Source organism: Glandiceps talaboti, chromosome 4, assembly GCF_964340395.1.
Source record: "Glandiceps talaboti chromosome 4, keGlaTala1.1, whole genome shotgun sequence".
In the NCBI taxonomy this organism is placed as follows: Eukaryota; Metazoa; Hemichordata; class Enteropneusta; family Spengelidae; genus Glandiceps; species Glandiceps talaboti.
This window is the reverse complement of record NC_135552.1, coordinates 12,823,948-12,842,358: the sequence shown is the minus strand read 5'-3', so window position 1 is coordinate 12,842,358 and position 18,411 is coordinate 12,823,948. Positions and strand designations below refer to the sequence as shown.

At 34.1% G+C, this 18,411-nt stretch overlaps 1 protein-coding gene across 2 annotated transcripts; it reads left to right on the top strand.

The window, feature by feature from the left end:
- The first annotated feature begins 416 nt into the window (after positions 1 to 416).
- Positions 417 to 18,158, top strand: LOC144433816 (tRNA N(3)-cytidine methyltransferase METTL2-like). Of its 2 annotated transcripts, none has more exons than XM_078122183.1 (8): positions 417 to 683; positions 2,277 to 2,368; positions 3,499 to 3,817; positions 5,266 to 5,326; positions 6,502 to 6,641; positions 7,522 to 7,628; positions 8,243 to 8,308; positions 18,003 to 18,158. In XM_078122183.1, the coding sequence occupies exons 1-8, from the start codon at positions 439 to 441 to the stop codon at positions 18,146 to 18,148; spliced, it is 1,176 nt and encodes a 391-aa protein (XP_077978309.1). In that variant the 5' UTR covers positions 417 to 438; the 3' UTR covers positions 18,149 to 18,158. The 2 variants fall into 2 exon arrangements, with proteins under 2 accessions (XP_077978309.1, XP_077978310.1); XM_078122184.1 differs by lacking the exon at positions 18,003 to 18,158 and adding an exon at positions 14,568 to 14,614.
- The last annotated feature ends 253 nt before the right edge of the window (positions 18,159 to 18,411 follow it).

Here is an 18,411-nt window from a genome sequence, read left to right as displayed (position 1 = left end):
TGGACTGACAAAAAAAAATTAGGTTGCGAACTTCTCAAATCTATCTATTAAAACTGCTAAGATGATGTTTTTACAGTGCCAATACATAATATTGACAAATACATTCAGAATCTAAAAAATTTTGAGGTTTAAACTAATTAATAAATGTGTTTATTTAATATCTTACAAGTTTGAAAACTTACATACAGGAGTACACAATTTGTTATATCAGCTTTGTGATAACTGATATCCTAAACATATTTTACAACGCAAATTGTATTCTAAGTATTTATGTTACCACAGTAACACAATATGGTATTGGTATATTAACGTTTAAAATATGTTGTTTTGTTTTTTAAAGATATAAAAGTTTTGAAAATTACAGTGATTCAAATTCATTTATGAATCTGAAAAAGAATATGATTACTAGAATGACGTCATCACCGCCGTACACGAGTTATGAGCAGACGGCTTTTGTCATGTGCATCATATCTCCGTTCAAACACTAACCATATCCACTTTCGACGAATCTCCAAACGTGTCCCACCACCATCTAGTTGTATGGCAGCAGTATCTGGGGATCAAGAGACCGAAGCAACGGGGGGTCGGAATCGCGCTGCCGGTGAAACTTCTGCGAGACCACAGGCCCCGTTTGGGACTCGCTATCTCAAGGATCCGAGCAAGGTTTTCGAACACAATGCATGGTTAGTATGTGAAGAGATTTGATGCGATATTTAGCCAACTACAAACTTCATATAAGACACGCCATTAGTAGAACTTAAACTAGTTTTATCGTAGCTGTTGCCACAGACACTTGTGACCTGATAAATGTTTCAGAACATATTTGGCCGATAATAATTGTGACACTGACAGGACGGGTAGTACTATTCTAGGATCGCGATCGCGTAAGTCCACACACCGCGCGTAATAATATTACAATATGAAAAAAAGTACGGCAAAGCACTGTAAAACACTAACAATCGCGAAATATATAAACATATTATATTCATTAAATTCAGTGTCATTCCTTTCACACATACACACACACTGTACATGCATGTGTGCACGCACGCACACATGCATGCACACACACCTATACATACAATGATACATACAATGATACATACAATGATACATACATACATACATACATACATACATACATACATACATACATACATACATACATACATACATACATACTATTACATACACATTATTGATACCAAACTGATAGACATCTGTACAACAACCAAGGGGATAGAAAACTATCTTGTCTGTATTTATCAAAATATTGTGAAGAAGAATTTCATGTCTGTATAATTTTTTTATGAATCTTAGGGAAAGGTTTACTCTAAAAATGTTGATATTGTCCACTGTCCAGTGATAATTTATTTTGTTTCTACAAACCATTAAATACTCAAGAAACTTTGCACAGTCTATTTCCAATGTATGTTACAGCAGTGTGTGACCTGAACATTTCATTTCAATTTTAATTTGTGTATTTTTATGTTCATTTTTAGTATCCTCCTGTTTCATAACTTTTCATTTTAAATAATTTCATTCTAACCAATGTCCTATAGTATCTGACTGAAATTATTATTACTATAGTGTGTACAAAAAGAAATGTCTTTGTAAAGTTTTTAGAACAGGCAGTAATGGCACAGGGGATCTGAGAAAATAAATATTTAAAAAAAAGAAAAGAGAGATTCATGTGTAGGCTGTTCAAATGAAGGATGACGTGTAACTCAATCTGGTCGTACACATGCACAGTAAGGATTTCTATGCCACCCAAAACAATAGAAAATGAAGGTCTTACATCCACACAACTCAGCAACTGTAGCATGCCAATAGTGATGATAAAATAGACATCAATAATCAAGTGAGAAATTGTCTGTGTTGGGTATCAGAAGGTAGAGATTGAGGTTTGTGCAGATCTGTGACCTCAGGTCAAAGGTCAAATTCTTTTGGGTAGCATTAGTAGTGAGCACAAGTTGAAGATCTTATAAAGTGTATGGCCAGCTTGAGTTACATACCACACCCTTCAGTATACATTTCTTTTTAATTTTTATTCCCCTCAGATCTCTGACACCACGTGCATGTGGTATTAGTTGCACAAGGAAAGAAAAGTATACACATAATAACACTTTCACTTCTGTAGAAACCAATTAATCAAAGAGACATCACACTAAATATGTTGTGTAGTAGGTCATTAAATGTGTTTTATAAAGTCATTCTCTAACCTTTTTCTTTTTGTAAAATTTGAGAAGAAACACTTTTTGACATTTTTTTTTCAGGGATCATGTACAGTGGGATGAGGAACAAGAAATTACTGCCAAGAAAAAAGTAGAAGAAAACTCCAAATCTTTGGCAAGTGAAGAAGACAGAGGTAGGTTATTGAAGCCATTTACATACATCATAGTTTGGATATGAGTAGTTGGAGGACTTTGAGGATTTTCATATTGATTCAAACAAAATTCAACCTGATGTTAAATAATTTAGAAGCTACCTATGGGCTTGATTTTCTCTGATCTCTCTCCACATAAAGTCAAATGAACATTGTCGAAATTTACACTTCTCACTAAGCTGTAAGAAAGCAGTTGGTTCTACAATATGCCATGTTCTAGTTAACTAGTTTGTATCCGAAATTGGTTTGAGGGGCTTCAGATTGGAGAAAATGAGGGTTAAACTGTTCATCACGTACAAATGAGTGAAAGTACAAGAATCAATCTGTGAAATGGTTGTAAGCAAACTTCATTTGTAATTGTACCTAAAACTTAAAGCATCAATAACAAAGAAGCAGACTTGTTTAAATTAACCAAGAATGTTATCCACTTTCGCCATGAAATGTTGGGAAAGGATATGATTCTGGCAGTGCTGCATGCAACTGTACATTTTCAATAAAATCTATTGTGAAACAGCGCCCCTAGTGGCCTAACTGTGTTATCGTATTCCTATGTCTTTCTGATAACTGGACTGTTGGATACCAAGGTGGAATTAAATGTTGTTGTTGTTGTTGTTGTTGTTGTTGTTGTTGTTGTTGTTGTTGTTGTTGTTGTTGTGGGCTCTCTTTTAATTGTTCCCTCTAAAGTACATACCACAGATCATTATCTTGGAGTGATTTGAAAAGTATACATACAGCAATGAATCCTTCAGTCAAGCAAACATAATATGAATGTATAACTCAATCTTTAATGTTTCATAAGATGAAAAATACAATGTTTTTCTAATTACAATCTCTCACTATGCATGTTCTGTTTGATACTATTGTGTATTTATTGTGTATATAATAAATGTAAGCAGTGACTGTGTGAAAAGACATTGAATCGGCTATTCAAGTAACTTTTGACATTTTAAACCAAATAGGCATGTGAACCTTATTTGAATAAGTCAAAACTATGTAGCTGCTGATGAACTGTATTTCAATTTCACTCTAATTAGCCGATACTAGTCTGCTATAACATACTTTTTTTTTGCTTTTTTTGAAAACACAACAAAAAAACATGGTTTTTTTTGCAGAAAAGTATGAAATAAATGCAGACAAGTTCTGGGATGAATTCTATACACAACACCAAAATAGATTTTTCAAAGACAGACACTGGTTGTTCAACGAATTTCCAGAGCTAGCACCTGAAAATAAAGCAGAATCTTGTAAGAGTGAAGAAGCTGGATTAGAAAGTACATTGGAGAAAACAAAACTGTGTGAAAATAAAAATGATGACTCAGAAAAGTGTGAAGAAAAGAAAGGCGATTTTGTAGGCTGTGATGCAAGTACAAGGATATTAGAAGTGGGTTGTGGAGTAGGGAATACAGTCTTTCCAATTCTACAAACCAACAAGTAAGTATCATAAGGCCAAACAAAAATTGTATGATTCCGATAATGCACAATTTCAAAATAGGGTGGGTGGGTACTAAGGTAGGATTTGATTTTTTTTTTTTTTTTTTTTTTTTTGAGGATCTGTTCAAAGTTCTCTTCATATTTACAGAGGTCAACAGAGACTTCTCATCGATGTAATCATACTTTCTGTACTATACGCAGAAGATATCATGTAGTATTCTATGCTGTATTCCACCATGTTGTTTTGGTCACACCGATGTAATCATACTTTCTGTACTATACGCAGAAGATATCATGTAATATTCTATGCTGTATTCCACCATGTTGTTTTGGTCACACCAGGCAATGATGTCTTCAAATCTCACTATTTCCCGCGTGACTTTGCAAATTTTTTCCATTTTCCGATAATTTTTCGAATTACCTAAAAAAAAGTTTAGGGTGGCAGCAAAAAACTACTAGGTTGGGTCGGATTACTGGAACCAAACAATTTTTTTAACAATGAGTAAAATGTATGGTATCAAGAGAAGTCAGCCAGGAGAATATGGCCAGTAATGAAACCAGATACCACTATTATGGTACATTAGTTCAATATAAATGTCACAAGCATGAACAAAGTCTTGAAGACAATGTGTACATTTTTTTTATCGTAGTGATATGACTGCTACAATTTTCATCATAGTTTACATCATATGTAAATATGTCGATGTTGGACTTGTGAACATTCATTGGGGAGAGGGGGTTTATCCTAAATGAACTAAGTTCGTTTTTTGAGCTTCTGTGACATTGTACGGTTGTCCCTAAGAAGGAATAAAATATCATTGACTGAAAACTGTATTAATAGTTCACGTACTATCACTACTAACAATTAAGTCCAAGTTTATGGGAAAAACAAGTACATATACAAAGTACGTTTACGCTATGCAGTGAGACATGGATTTATGCCGCCATCTTGCTTACAAGTCATCTCATGCAACTGACCAATCAGAAATCAAATATGGCTACCACTGATGGCAGTGATATATTATGGACATTGAAGGTTAGGAGCCTGATATAAATGTATGTTTTCTACTTTGTACTACATACTTTGGTCACAGTGTAGTCATATACTTGGGATATTTGCATATATAATGTTCTCTGCAGCCATACTTTTGTGAGATTAGCTTACAACCTGGCTTGCACATGATCTTAAACAATTGTTTATACTTGTCCTCTTTGCAGTGGTGCAATTTTTTTTAAAAAAGTAGTTGAAAGAAAAATGTTCCAAAATCAGAAGATCTGTATTTGTATGTAATCCCCTATACAAAAGTGAATAATTTTTTGAATTTGTGGTATTTTTCCGAAAAAGACCTGTGTTCATTTTCCCCTTGTAAAAAGTTCTTACATACATTAAGTATCAATTTCAACATCTCTATATTTTTACATTGTATGACCTTCTGATTGTTCCACAGTGACCCAGGTTTGTTTGTTTATTGCTGTGATTTCTCCAGTACTGCAATAGATCTTGTCAAGGCAAGTAGTCATATCTACTACGGGTAGTCAACTGATACTCTAGCAAATGTATCTGTATTTCATGAAACTATCTTTATAATTATCGATAAATTTCTTGGATCAAATATTTAAGTTCAAAATTCAAAGTTCATGAAGTATATTGATATACATGGAAAACAGAAATTATTACTTTTTCATAAAAGTCATATTAAAAATGACTTTCAATACTTTTGTAGGACTATATACAATTTAAATCTTATCATTGAGTCCAAATTAAAAATGGGACTAAGTTGATTATTACATATGTACCAGAGATTACTTGCACCTGTTGTGTGTGCACACTAGTGGTGTTGGCACTGTAGATCCACACTGAAAACAGTGTTGCATACCTGCATGCAAATGATATGCAAATGAGGGCATAATCATTCATCGTACACAAAACTGCTAGCGACTGTAATTTTTATTGAAATATACTTTTTCAGATAAACATATGTAATGATTATAACATCACCACATACCATGTGAATTCCAGTGTGGGTATTCAGGGCTATTTGCACTCATTCTTGCCATGTTTTCTGCTTCCCTTTCACGAGCTATGCTCTTAAAAGTATGGCTGCAGAGAACACTGCTAACACTCATGTAAATACCCCGAGTACGCCACACTTGCAATCTTGTGTCGTGGGGCTCTGTCAGTGTCATATTGTTGTCTTCTGTTTAATAACTGTGTGAATCTGGTTACATTTCTCGTTTGTCTTTGTCATTGTCAACTTATATTTAGTAAGAATGGTCAGGATGGGGTGGTGTTAGAGTAAATGTAGATGTGGGTATGGTGGGTTTCAATAATGACATGAGCATATCTGTCCACGATGATAAAACGGATCTTGTAACTAGCTTTAGGTAAGACTGGGACTATGGCTTTAAACATTTCTCAGGTGTGAGTGTATATGCCAATGTGTGATGGCACTCTACAAATACCACAAAGTAAACAAATTGCACAGCATGAAGCCCCACCAACATTGATCATTCATATTTAGTTCAAAGTGAATTTAAAAAAACATGATGTCACTAGTATTTCCACATCAATAGTTGTCATGCACTACCAATCAAAAGTTAAGTTTTTGTTTGATTTCAGTGTATGGACAGGCTCTCATTATTTCCTGTTCTCAACAACTTTCCTTTTTTTTTCCTCCTGACAGAGTCACGCAGACTACAAAACAAGTAGATGCCATGCATTTGTATGTGACATTGTGGATGATACTGCTGACCTACCGTTTCCAGAGAATAGTTTAGATATAATTGTGCTAATATTTGTATTATCAGCCATACACCCTGACAAGTAAGTCCTGTGTTAATATTTGTACCAGTATTATCAGCCATACACCCTGACAAGTAAGTCCTGTGTTAATATTTGTACCAGTATTATCAGCCATACACCCTGACAAGTAAGTCCTGTGTTAATATTTGTACCAGTATTATCAGCCATACACCCTGGCAAGTAAGTTCTGTACTAATATTTGTATTATCAGCCATACACCCTGGCAAGTAAGTTCTGTATTAATATTTGTATTATCAGCCATACACCCTGGCAAGAAAGTTCTGTACTAATATTTGTATTATCATCCATACACCCTGGCAAATAAGTTCTGTGTTAATATTTGTATTATCAGCCATACACCCTGGCAAGTAAGTTCTGTGTTAATATTTGTATTACATGTATCAGCCATACATCCTGACAAGTTAGTACCTTGAAATCAATAAACACATCTCATTGTGTGGAAAAGTCTGTAAGGTATGCCTTGACAGGGTGCCCTCACAAATCACTTGACCGGTGAGGATGGGTCGACACGTCTTATCTTACAGTCTAACTTTGGAACTACTGTGTGCTATTCATAGATTTTTTGCTTTGTCTTTTAATTGTTTAATTCTTTGTGAGTTTGTTTGTTTGTTCCATTACTCTGTCCTCATTAATTCAGTTTGTCTGTCTGTTTGTTTGTTCTCATCACTTTGTCCTCATGGATCCTATTTATTTGTTTGTTTGTTTGTTTGTTTGTTTCATTACTCTGTCCTGATTAATTCAATTTGCTTGTCTGTCTGTCTGTTTGTTTGTTCTCATCACTCTGTCCTCATGGATCTTATTTGTTTGTGTGTTTGTCCCAGGAGTGCTGGGACAAACACACAATCCTTCCCATGGATTCTGTTCATTTGTCTCATTACAGGATGCAGTTCACCATCGATAGACTCTCCAGACATCTGAAGCCAGGTGGGTTATTGTTATTTCGAGATTATGGAAGATATGACATGGCACAATTACGCTTCAAAAAAGGTGAGTAACGATTTTCAGAACCACAAGTTGAAGTTTATGTAATATACATCTCAACTTAAATACTATTTTAGTTTGTGAAAGATTTATTACAAAATGTAATGACTGTGTAAGGAAAGGTAAACACCATTCTGAAAATTCATGCTTATTAATTTATTTTCTTTGTACTTTGATGGACTGGTTATGACTTTCTGTTTTATTTTTTTTAAATCATCTGTTTAAATGGTATGAACAACCATACCATTTTTGTTGAATAATTTTTCAAGAAACCTAGCCATACTTATTGAAAATCTGTATTCATACAGTCTATAAATAGAATTATTCATCCTTTGCATGTTGATACCTTATGTGGTCAGATAATGTAGGGCTGAAATTGATTAGATAATGTAGGGCTGAAATAGGTCAGATAATGTAGGGCTGTAATTGGTTAGATAATGTAGGGCTGTAATTGGTTAGATAATGTAGGGCTGTAATTGGTTAGATAATGTAGGGCTCTAATTGGTCAGATAATGTAGGCCTGAAGTTGGTCAGATAATGTAGGGCTGAAATTGGTCAGATAATGTAGCACTATTTCTTTTCTGGATACATTTCTAATTTTTTTTTCTTTTTTCACCCAGGAACTTGTTTATCAGACAACTTTTATGTAAGAGGAGATGGTACCAGAGTTTATTTCTTTACCCAAGGTGGGTAGCCCATTATAATAGTAGAGTATAGTCAATCAATTGATCAAAAATATTTATTATTAAGCATGTGAATCTAGTACACAATAATGTTCAAAGGCACTGAACAAGTAACCAAGTAGGGGAATCTATAGGTGATTAAGAGTATTTCATACTGTAACTGTATCCTGTAGTGAACCAGTAACTCATGTAGTTCCATGAGAGTTGTAATGCACTGTGATTTCTTGATGCATGACACAATCCTGACTGCAGTGTTTAGTGCATGTTGCAATTGTGCAATGTCCGTAGACGGTATATTGTTACCTTATCTCAGAATATAATTGAAATATTTTTCATCAAGGAGGTTTACAACTCATGAAACAATGTCAAATGCTGAAGCCAGCTGTAAAAAAGAAAAGAAGCTCCTAAGGGCCAATCACACAAATGTCACACCAGCTCAACAAGCGAACTTCCTTCATTTAGGGGAGGGGTTTAGTGTCAGTGTGATTGCTGAACTTCATTTTTGCACTTCTAACTAAATTCCAATGAAAAAGTTCACTCCTTCAATGATAACAACTTTTGTATATACGACTGAGACGTTGTTGATAAGTTTATAAAAATTTACTTCTATTGTGGAGTTAGTGCTGTCTTCTGGTAGTATTTTAATGTGTTTACAATCATGTTTTTACATTACATCGATCGCAGTGGTGTGACCACTACAGTTTTCATCATACGTGTAGTTTAACATGTACAGTCATGTATAAGGAAACTGTAATTCACTTTTTTTATTTCCCCCAGTTATGAATAGTAGATGCCTCTTGCATTCATCCGATTTTTTGCAGTCACTCAGGTTATAATTACCCACAGAAGAACACAATAAATTTTGTGTTTATTAAAAGTTATTTTTATTTGAATATTTGAATTACCAAAATATTTCATATCTGATTATTCTCCTTGGTTACTGTATGCATAATGTTCACATGAATACACACAAATGTTTGTATACTTGTAAAAAAATAGTCAATGATATCAAGTCAGGCAAAAACCATAAAATGTGTTGATAATAATTCCATTACAAAGAAATACACCTCAAATTTCATGAAAAATGTTCTATAATTTTGAAAACAGTGAAAAAATGAACAGTATGATGTCAAACAAAACTACAAAAATCTATCTCCCCAAAAAAATCATTTACAGTGAAATACACCTCAAAATTAAACAAATCAGATAACATTTCTTACAATACATGTTGACACTTATAGTTAATGAAATACACCTCAAAATTAAACAAATCAGATAACATTTCTTACAATACATGTTGACACTTATAGTTAATGAAATACACCTCAAAATTAAAAACATCAGATAAAAATTCTTACAATACATGTTAACACTTACAGTAAATGATATGCACCTCAAAGTTATATATACATCAGATAAAAATTCTTGCAATACGTGTTAACACTTACAGTAAATGATATGCACCTCAAAGTTATAGACATCAGATAAAAGTTCTTACAATACATGTTAATACTTACAGTAAATGATATGCAACTCAAAATTAAACACATCAAATAAAAGTTCTTACAATACATATTAATATTAATAGTTAATGAAATACACCTCAAAATTAAAAACATCAGATAAAAATTCTTACAATGCATGTTAATATTAATAGTTAATGAAATACACCTCAAAATTAAAAACATCAGATAAAAATTCTTACAATACATGTTAATATAATTATTAATAGTTAATGAAATACACCTCAAAATTAAAAACATCAGATAAAAATTCTTACAATACATGTTAATATTAATACTTAATGAAATACACCTCAAAATTAAAAACATCAGCAGGGATCACTCTGGGCCGCGATCACGCGCTATTTGCGCTGTAAAAACAAAAATATCGCGTCCAGAAAACTCAATTGGGACACAAAATCGCACCGTCGATACTAATAGCGCGTCACTGTGATAGATACGCGACATCATATCTAAGCTTTTGTTTACTACTAACGTACAAGGCGCATACTACGCATGTCTGTTGCTGCCCTCAGGCGGCAAGGTTTATCTGCATCATGCCCCTTTCAAACAGTGTCTATGATTGGTTGCCGACATGAAGGCAGGCGCTCATCGACAAATCAACGGAGTTGATACAGTAAATGTTCATTACTGATTAGTCACACGTACATGTGTACGTAATGGAGCTTTCAAAGACGTCGGGTGCCAGTACGAGTGCAATCTGATTAAAATCTGATATTAGATAGGCTGGTTTTCCTGTATTTACCTTTATTCCATCGTTATTGCGTCTTTTTCGTGAGTTCGTGGGGAAAAAAAACTGGCATTCGCCCGGCGGAAAAAAACTCACGAAAAAGACGCAATAACGATGGAATAAAGGTAAATACAGGAAAACCAGTCTATCAAATATCAGATTGGTACGAGTGGGACCAAGAAACGCAAATGCTCTATCTTGGACTATTGTACAAAAGTTACTCCTTCGCTGGGAACTAATCTGGATTCGACTACATTCGCTAGTGAGGACGAAGAATGGGTATGTCCTGGTGTAGGTCGCAAGACAAACCGGAAATTTCAAAATAATTGGCTGGCTATGTATGGGTCGTTTTTGCGTCACGATAAGGACAAGGGAGAAATGATCTGCTACCTTCGCAGAAATCTACAGTTAAGGACAATGATGTACAATGCAAGACAAGTATAGGAGTTATAGACCGTTGACGTGGTATTTTCCTATGAAATAAATGTTTCATGAAGTTAATATGTTGATGTGTATGTACTGTGTTTATTTGTACAGTAGCAAATTCTAGTATGAAAGTTGATATGAAATCCATAGGCTTATGATCACAATTATATATATATATGTGTGTGTGTGTGTGTGTGTGTGTGTGTTACAGTGTATACCAGTATAATATACACATGACGCACATACAGTTGCCATATTTTTACTTCCGTCCCACACAGTTTTCAAATTGTCTCACTCATTTTCTCCAAATGGGACATTGGCTCATGCAGCTCTGGAGCCAGGGTGATCCCTGCATCAGATAAAAATTCTTACAATGCATGTTAATATTAATAGTTAATGAAATACACCTCAAAATTATAGACATCAGATAAAAATTCTTACAATACGTGTTAACACTTACAGTAAATGATATGCACCTCAAAGCTATAGACATCAGATAAAAATTCTTACAATACGTGTTAACACTTACAGTAAATGATATGCACCTCAAAGTTATAGACATCAGATAAAAGTTCTTACAATACATGTTAATACTTACAGTAAATGATATGCAACTCAAAATTAAACACATCAAATAAAAGTTCTTACAATACATATTAATACTAATAGTTGATGATATGAATTCAACTGATTACTAATTGTTTTTAATTTCTTGAAATAGCTTTAACATTTTGTGTATGATTTCATATGCAAATTCTGCCTAAGTCATCCCCTTTATGATAAAATAGCACCAAAGGGCATGAAGACTTTGTAAATTTCAAATATTTGCAACTCTGTTAACTCTGTTCTCTGATCTCAAAGCAACTTTTAATTTCTCCCAGAAAAGTCTCTGACCAACTTCATTTTCAGTCCATTTGATATATTTCTGGGTTAGTAACATCTTTCGTAAAACTCTTGGCATGTCATCGTCAGGAATTTCACGTAACAACACAAGAAGGAGAAGATTTCTCTTCTGTCGAAATAAATGATCTTGAGCCATTCTCATCTCAAAATAACACCACTCACTTTGTGCAAAGCCAGGTGACAGTATCAACATAGTTTTGTGACTAGTCTCTATACTTTCAAGAATGTTTTCAAAAATATCAATACCTGGCATAAAATCACGTTCATGTAAACAGAGTTTGAAATTAGGTGGATCAATATTTTCCAAATGAGGAACTAATTGCTGCATGATCCAATCTCTGTCATTTTCATTGTAACAAACAAATGCATCATATCTCAAGTTCAATGGCTGCTCCTCATCATTGACTTGGAGTTGATAACCACCACGCTTTAGTTTGATGAGGAAACAACCATAGCGTATATACCAACGAAAATAAACACAACATACAATACAAATTGCTGAAAAAACAAAAATACAAGTAACAGGTACTGCAATCATAAATGCTAGATTACATTTCCATCCAAAGGTCAAAGTTAACACAGACTTTCCATTCATATTATACGGCTCTACACATTCAATATGGGATGGTAGAATCTGAATTTTTCTGTCAGTTTTCATCCATTCAACAAAATCCTTCATCTTACATTCTGAGCAGTCTAAATGATTATCCTCAAATGTAAAGGTTGTCAAATTATGTAAATTTGTCAGAGCTTGCGTATGAATTTCACTGATTTTTGTGTTCACAATTGTCAGAATTTCCAAGTGGGACATTTCTGGTAGCAAATCCACCATGACTTTATTTGTCAGGTCTTGCATACCAGTGAGAGACAATTCTTTTACATTTGGGAATATTTTTATAAACTCAAAAATATTGGCTACATTTTCAAAATAGCTATCGAATTGAATTTCAAAGCGTACATTTTTGAGTGTTAATGATTCTAGAGAAGAAAGTAAATCGTTTTGACTGACATCAACACATTTGTTCTCAATAGTAAGAGTTTGCAAATTGGACATGCTATCAAAAGAATTTACAAAAGAAGTGCAGGAATCAACTTCTTCTAAACTAAATACAAATAAATGTTTCAGTGATGGAATTTCTAAATAAAATTCCCAAATATCACCTATAGTCATCCTTAGTGTCTCAAGATTTTTAAGTTTCTTCCATTGAATTTTACGACTAATATAATGATATGCAATGTCCTCACCACTATTTTTAACATTTAGTGACTCCAATGAAATCATTTGAGAGAATAAACCGTAATTCAGGATATCAAGAGTGTTATGAGACAAATCTAATATTTTTAGTTTAGTCAATGAAGAGAAAGCCCCAGAATGAATGGAAGTTATCTTGTTATGGGACATATCCAACTCTATCAGAGAAGTCATGTGTATAAAAGCATTGGAAGGAATTTCACCTTTTAAGTTGTTGTTATCCAGATACAAGTATTGTAAAGTGTTGAGATTCTGTACATTTTCCAACAATTCACCTATTGTTGTGTGTGATCTCCTAAATGTATTCTTCTGTATTTGCAATGTTGTCAGAGATATCAGATCATTAAAAACTCCACTTGGAATGTCATAAAAGTCATTCTCTTGTAGTCTCAAAGTGTCCAAATTTTGTAAGCCATCAAACATTTGTGTTCCAAGTTTAAATTGATGATTTCCAACTAATTCCAAAGTTTTCAGATATGGCATCCATTGGAAAACTCCAGCAGACAAGTTAGTTTCAACATATGTACTTCCTATAAATAGTTCTTCTAACTTTGATGTTGTCAAACCTTTGAAAGTGGTATTTGTTATATTAAATTCTGGCACAAATTTGTTCCCCAATTTCAGAATTTTGATGTCAGAATGTTCAAGATCATAGAGTAACTTCTCCAGACATTCACCATTGATTGAATTATAAGTCAGGTCCAGCTTTGTAGCTCTAACTGCATTAAGTGTACCATTAATTGGACATTTCAAATATGTGTCGGATAAATCAAACTCCTCCAGTGGAAAATCCCCAAATATTATTCTCTGTACATTTGAATCATTGATGCTATTTCTGTTAAAAGCAATTACCTCTAGTTTTGGAAAGTCTCCCAAATCAATGTCACCACAATCACTCTCAAAGATGTTGTACATATCTGAAAAATTAATAATTTCAATATTTGTCAAAGGACTCAATGATTGACTCGGAAAACAGACAAAGTTGTTCCAACTCAAATCTAATTTTCTCAATTTCTTCAGGTCTATGAACATATCATTAGGTAGTTCAACTAGCTTGTTACTATTAAGATGTAACTCTTGCAAATTTACAAGTCCTTTCAAGGAGAAAGATGATAGCATTTCAATTTCATTAAAGCTCAGGTCAAGTGTTATCAATTTTGTCAGGGGAGTGAAATTATAATCTAAAATGGTAAATAAAACGTTCTCTGACAGGTCCAGAATTTCTAGTTGAGAGACATCGCTGAAAGCATATACCTCGATATAAGAAATAAAATTATTTGACATGTCCAGTACTTTCAGTTGATGAAGTCCTTGTAGAGACTTAGAATTGAGAGTTTCTATATCATTGCTTTGAAGTACAAGATACTCCAGTTGTTTTAGATTTGCCAAACTGCCTGGTGGTAAAGATGTGATCTTGTTACTATACAGATCAAGATCCGTAGCAAAGGATGGTAAATTCCCAGGGATTCTATCCAATCCTCTCTCACTGCAGTCAACATAAGACTGGTTGCACACCTTACATATTGCATCTGAGATGACCACAGGAATATCAACAATCAGAAGTAAGATTCCCAGCTGGAGAACTGTATAGTATGTCATCGACATCTTGTCAAGTTGGTTGTTTAGCATCAAACGACAATATCAGCTGTATAAGAAGAAATCTCTCAGATTGTGTAATTGTACCTGGTGTAATATTCCACAGCTGTATAACTGGACAAATCCTGCAGTAAACTGAACAGAACCTGCCTGGGTTTTTCCACCAACTTCCTTATGAGAAATGATGACATCATTGTGTATTCTTACATTTTATTGTCTGCTTTAATAGAGTAACAGTAGACTGTAAGATACTGTATGTCCTGTCACTCAACCCTCACCAGCCTGCTCTATGAAAGGAGTTGACGCTCCACCCTCTCTGGCCTGCTCTATTTAAGGGATTGACCTGTCATGGTGTACCTTAAAGACTAGTGTAACAATGGCTGTATGAAACCACTTTAGTGGACCTTTTGATATTTTAACAGGGGTGAACACTGGTTGACCTCCCAGGCTCCCAGTATAATTTACCTGAAGCTGTTGTACAACACCCTTTGTGTTTGTTGTACTGTGAAACTTTTATCAAATGCAAATATAAGTGTGTGCTCTTCACCCAATAGATATTATAAAAACCGTAAATAATTATTTTACTCTGAAAAACAATTCTTGCATTGTGCAAAATCCATTAAAGGCATTTTTCTGTATTTGCAATGTTGTCAGAGATGTCAAATCATTAAAAACTCCACTTGGAATGTCATAAAAGTCATGGTCTTGAAGCCTCAAAGTTTCCAAGTTTTGTATTAGCCATCAAACATTCGTATTGCAATTTGAAATTGATGATTTCCAACTAATTCCAAAGTTTTCAAATATGGCATCCATTGGAAAACTCCAGCAGACGAGTTTAATAGTTTCTTCAACGTACAGATTTTGTATAAACAGCTCTTCTAAATTTGATGTACTTAAACCTTTGAAATATTAAATTCTGGCACTCTGTATCCCAATTTCAGAATTTTGATGTCAGAATGTTCAAGATCATACAGTAACGTCTCCAGACATTCACCATTGATGGCATTACCAGTCAGGTCCAGCCTTGTAGCTCTAACTGCATTAATTGTACCATTAACTGGGCATCTCAAATCATTGTCTGATAAACTCAGCTGTCGTAGTTGGACATCCCCAAATATTATTGTCTAGTTTTGGAAAGTCTCCCAAATCAATGTCCTCACAATCACCCTCAAAGATGAAGTACATATCTGAATAATGAATAATTTCAATATTTGTCAGCGGTCTCAATGATTGACCTGGAAAACAAACAAAGTAGTTCAAACTCAAATCTAATATTCTCAGTTTCTTCAGGTCTTTAAATATACCATGAGGTAGTTCAGTAGCCCATTCATATTAAGATATAACTCTTGCAAATTTACAAGTCCTCTCAAGGAGGAAGATGGTAGCATTTCAATTTCATTCAAACTCAGGTCAAGTGTTATCAATTTTTTCAAGGGAGTTAAATTATAATCTAAAATGGTAGATAAAAAGGTCCAGAATTTCTAGTTGAGAGACATCGCTGAAAGCATATGCTTCAATAAAATTATTTGACATGTCCAGTCCATTCCGTTTTTTCAGTTTTTTCACCAACTCCCTTATGAGAAATGATGACATCATTGTGTATTCTTACATTTTATTGTCTGACTTAGAGTAACAGTAGACTGTAAAATATGTCCTGTCTTCAACCCTCCACTGTCTGCCCCATGAAAGGGATTGACCCATCATGGTGTACCTTAGAGACTAGTGTAACAATGGCTGTGTGCAACCATTGTGATGGACCTTTTAATATTTTAATAGGGGTGAACACTGGTTGACCTTCATTTCATTTATTTATAAATTTCTTGACAAAAGTTTTTCGTATTTCAAAAGGTGCTTGAAATTTAGGATTCTCTAATGATTTATAGCAAAAATATCACAAGAATAAGACTTGCATCATATTTTGTATTTGGAAATGCACAGCCTCTCTGACACACATTCATATCTTTTTTGAGAGTTGGCCTTAACATACATTATTGCAAATTTGAATTTTACACACTATATCATATGCACATTTACAGTTTGTTAACTTAGGAAGCTGGTGGTATTGCCACAAATGTAGAGTATCACATGGACGTGGTAAATATCATTGAAAACTTTTAATCTGTTCACATGGTGACAGAATTCCACCTGTTGCTCAAAAAAGTTACAGAAAACCTGTGCCCTGATGTGTTTCAAATTGATGTTTTGGATTGGTACAAAGTGTTGTTGCACGCCACATGCATGACATGCAAAACTGGTTATAATTCACTCCTTCATTGGATAGAATTGTTATAATTTCTTCATCTGACATTAACATTGTATTCCATTTACCAAATGATAATCAGTCACTTTGGCCCAGCCAATCATCTCATAGAACACACTATGGCCCAGCCAATCATCTCATAGAACACATTGTGGCCCAGCCAATCATCTCATAGAACACACTGTGGCCCGGCCAATCATCTCATAGAACACACTGTGGCCAGCCAATCATCTCATAGAACACACAGAGAACATTATTAACAGCTGAATATCTGACTGGATGAAATATTATAAAATAAACACATGGTTACAGAATACAGAATTTTCTGATAAATATATTGAAGTGCAATTTAAGCATGGCGGGTTCAAAATGTGGACATGTGAGATTAATTTTGTAAATTTCTATGACGTGATTGCAAGAAATTGACAATGGATTTTTTTTTGCATAGAGAGGTGTAGGTTGGTTTGGAAATTCCACTGATCACTGAATTTGAAAACCATTCAATTGATGGGGGGAGGGGGGCATTGGCATGTTTCATTTCACAAACTATTAGCTCATTGCTTCAAAAAAATGTCTTCATAGTATGATATACGTGGTAAAAATTGTTCAATACAATAGTTGTTGTTCATCATGATAGAATTTATTTTTTTTCCAGCCAATTGGTTGCACCTGATGTCAGTTACCAAAATAAATCTGCCAAAAACAGAAAATTACACATATCAACTTGCCATGAACAAATCTCTTTAGACTCCCCATAACACCTGGCATGGTTCTTTTATTTTGTGATTGGGTGTTGAAAACTAAGTACTTGCATGGGAAAAGTGGATTAATGAAAAAACGCTATCATCAGTAGTCCGGATGCCAACGTGGTCTCTAACAAAAGTGAGTGGAGGTGTAAATCTTAACGATACCGACGTCCGTGTAGGAACTAGACTATCATCAGCATCTACGTAAAACCACTTAGCATCTTTACAATAATGTACTCTTTTTTTTATTGTTCCTTACAGATGAACTGGATGAAATGTTCACATCAGCTGGGTTGGTACAAGAACAGAATTCTGTAGACAGGAGATTACAAGTGAATCGAGGCAGACAACTTAAAATGTATAGGGTGTGGCTACAGTGTAAATACAGAAAGCCACTTACATCATGATCATTGTTGCAGCTGATTATTTGAATAAATTCAATGTAAATCCTTGAATAATTAAGTGTGTGGAGTCTTGTTACTTTTATGAATATACATAAGAACATTTGAAGTGAGGTATACTTGATGGTGCGTCTGTTTGCAGTGTTGTCACAAAATCTGACAAAATACAAGATAGAAACAATCAGTAAATTCTGGACAATCATGAGTATACGAGATTCCACTTCAAAACATAACGTACGTACGTACGTACATACATACATACATACATA

Bases quoted from the DNA above. Each gene is read 5' to 3' on its own strand.
- LOC144433816 (XM_078122183.1), top strand. From the start codon at position 439: ATGAGCAGACGGCTTTTGTCATGTGCATCATATCTCCGTTCAAACACT. The intron at 684-2,276 runs GTTAGTATGTGA...TTTTTTTTTCAG, and splicing joins GTTTTCGAACACAATGCATG to GGATCATGTACAGTGGGATG. The intron at 8,309-18,002 runs GTGGGTAGCCCA...TGTTCCTTACAG, and splicing joins AGTTTATTTCTTTACCCAAG to ATGAACTGGATGAAATGTTC.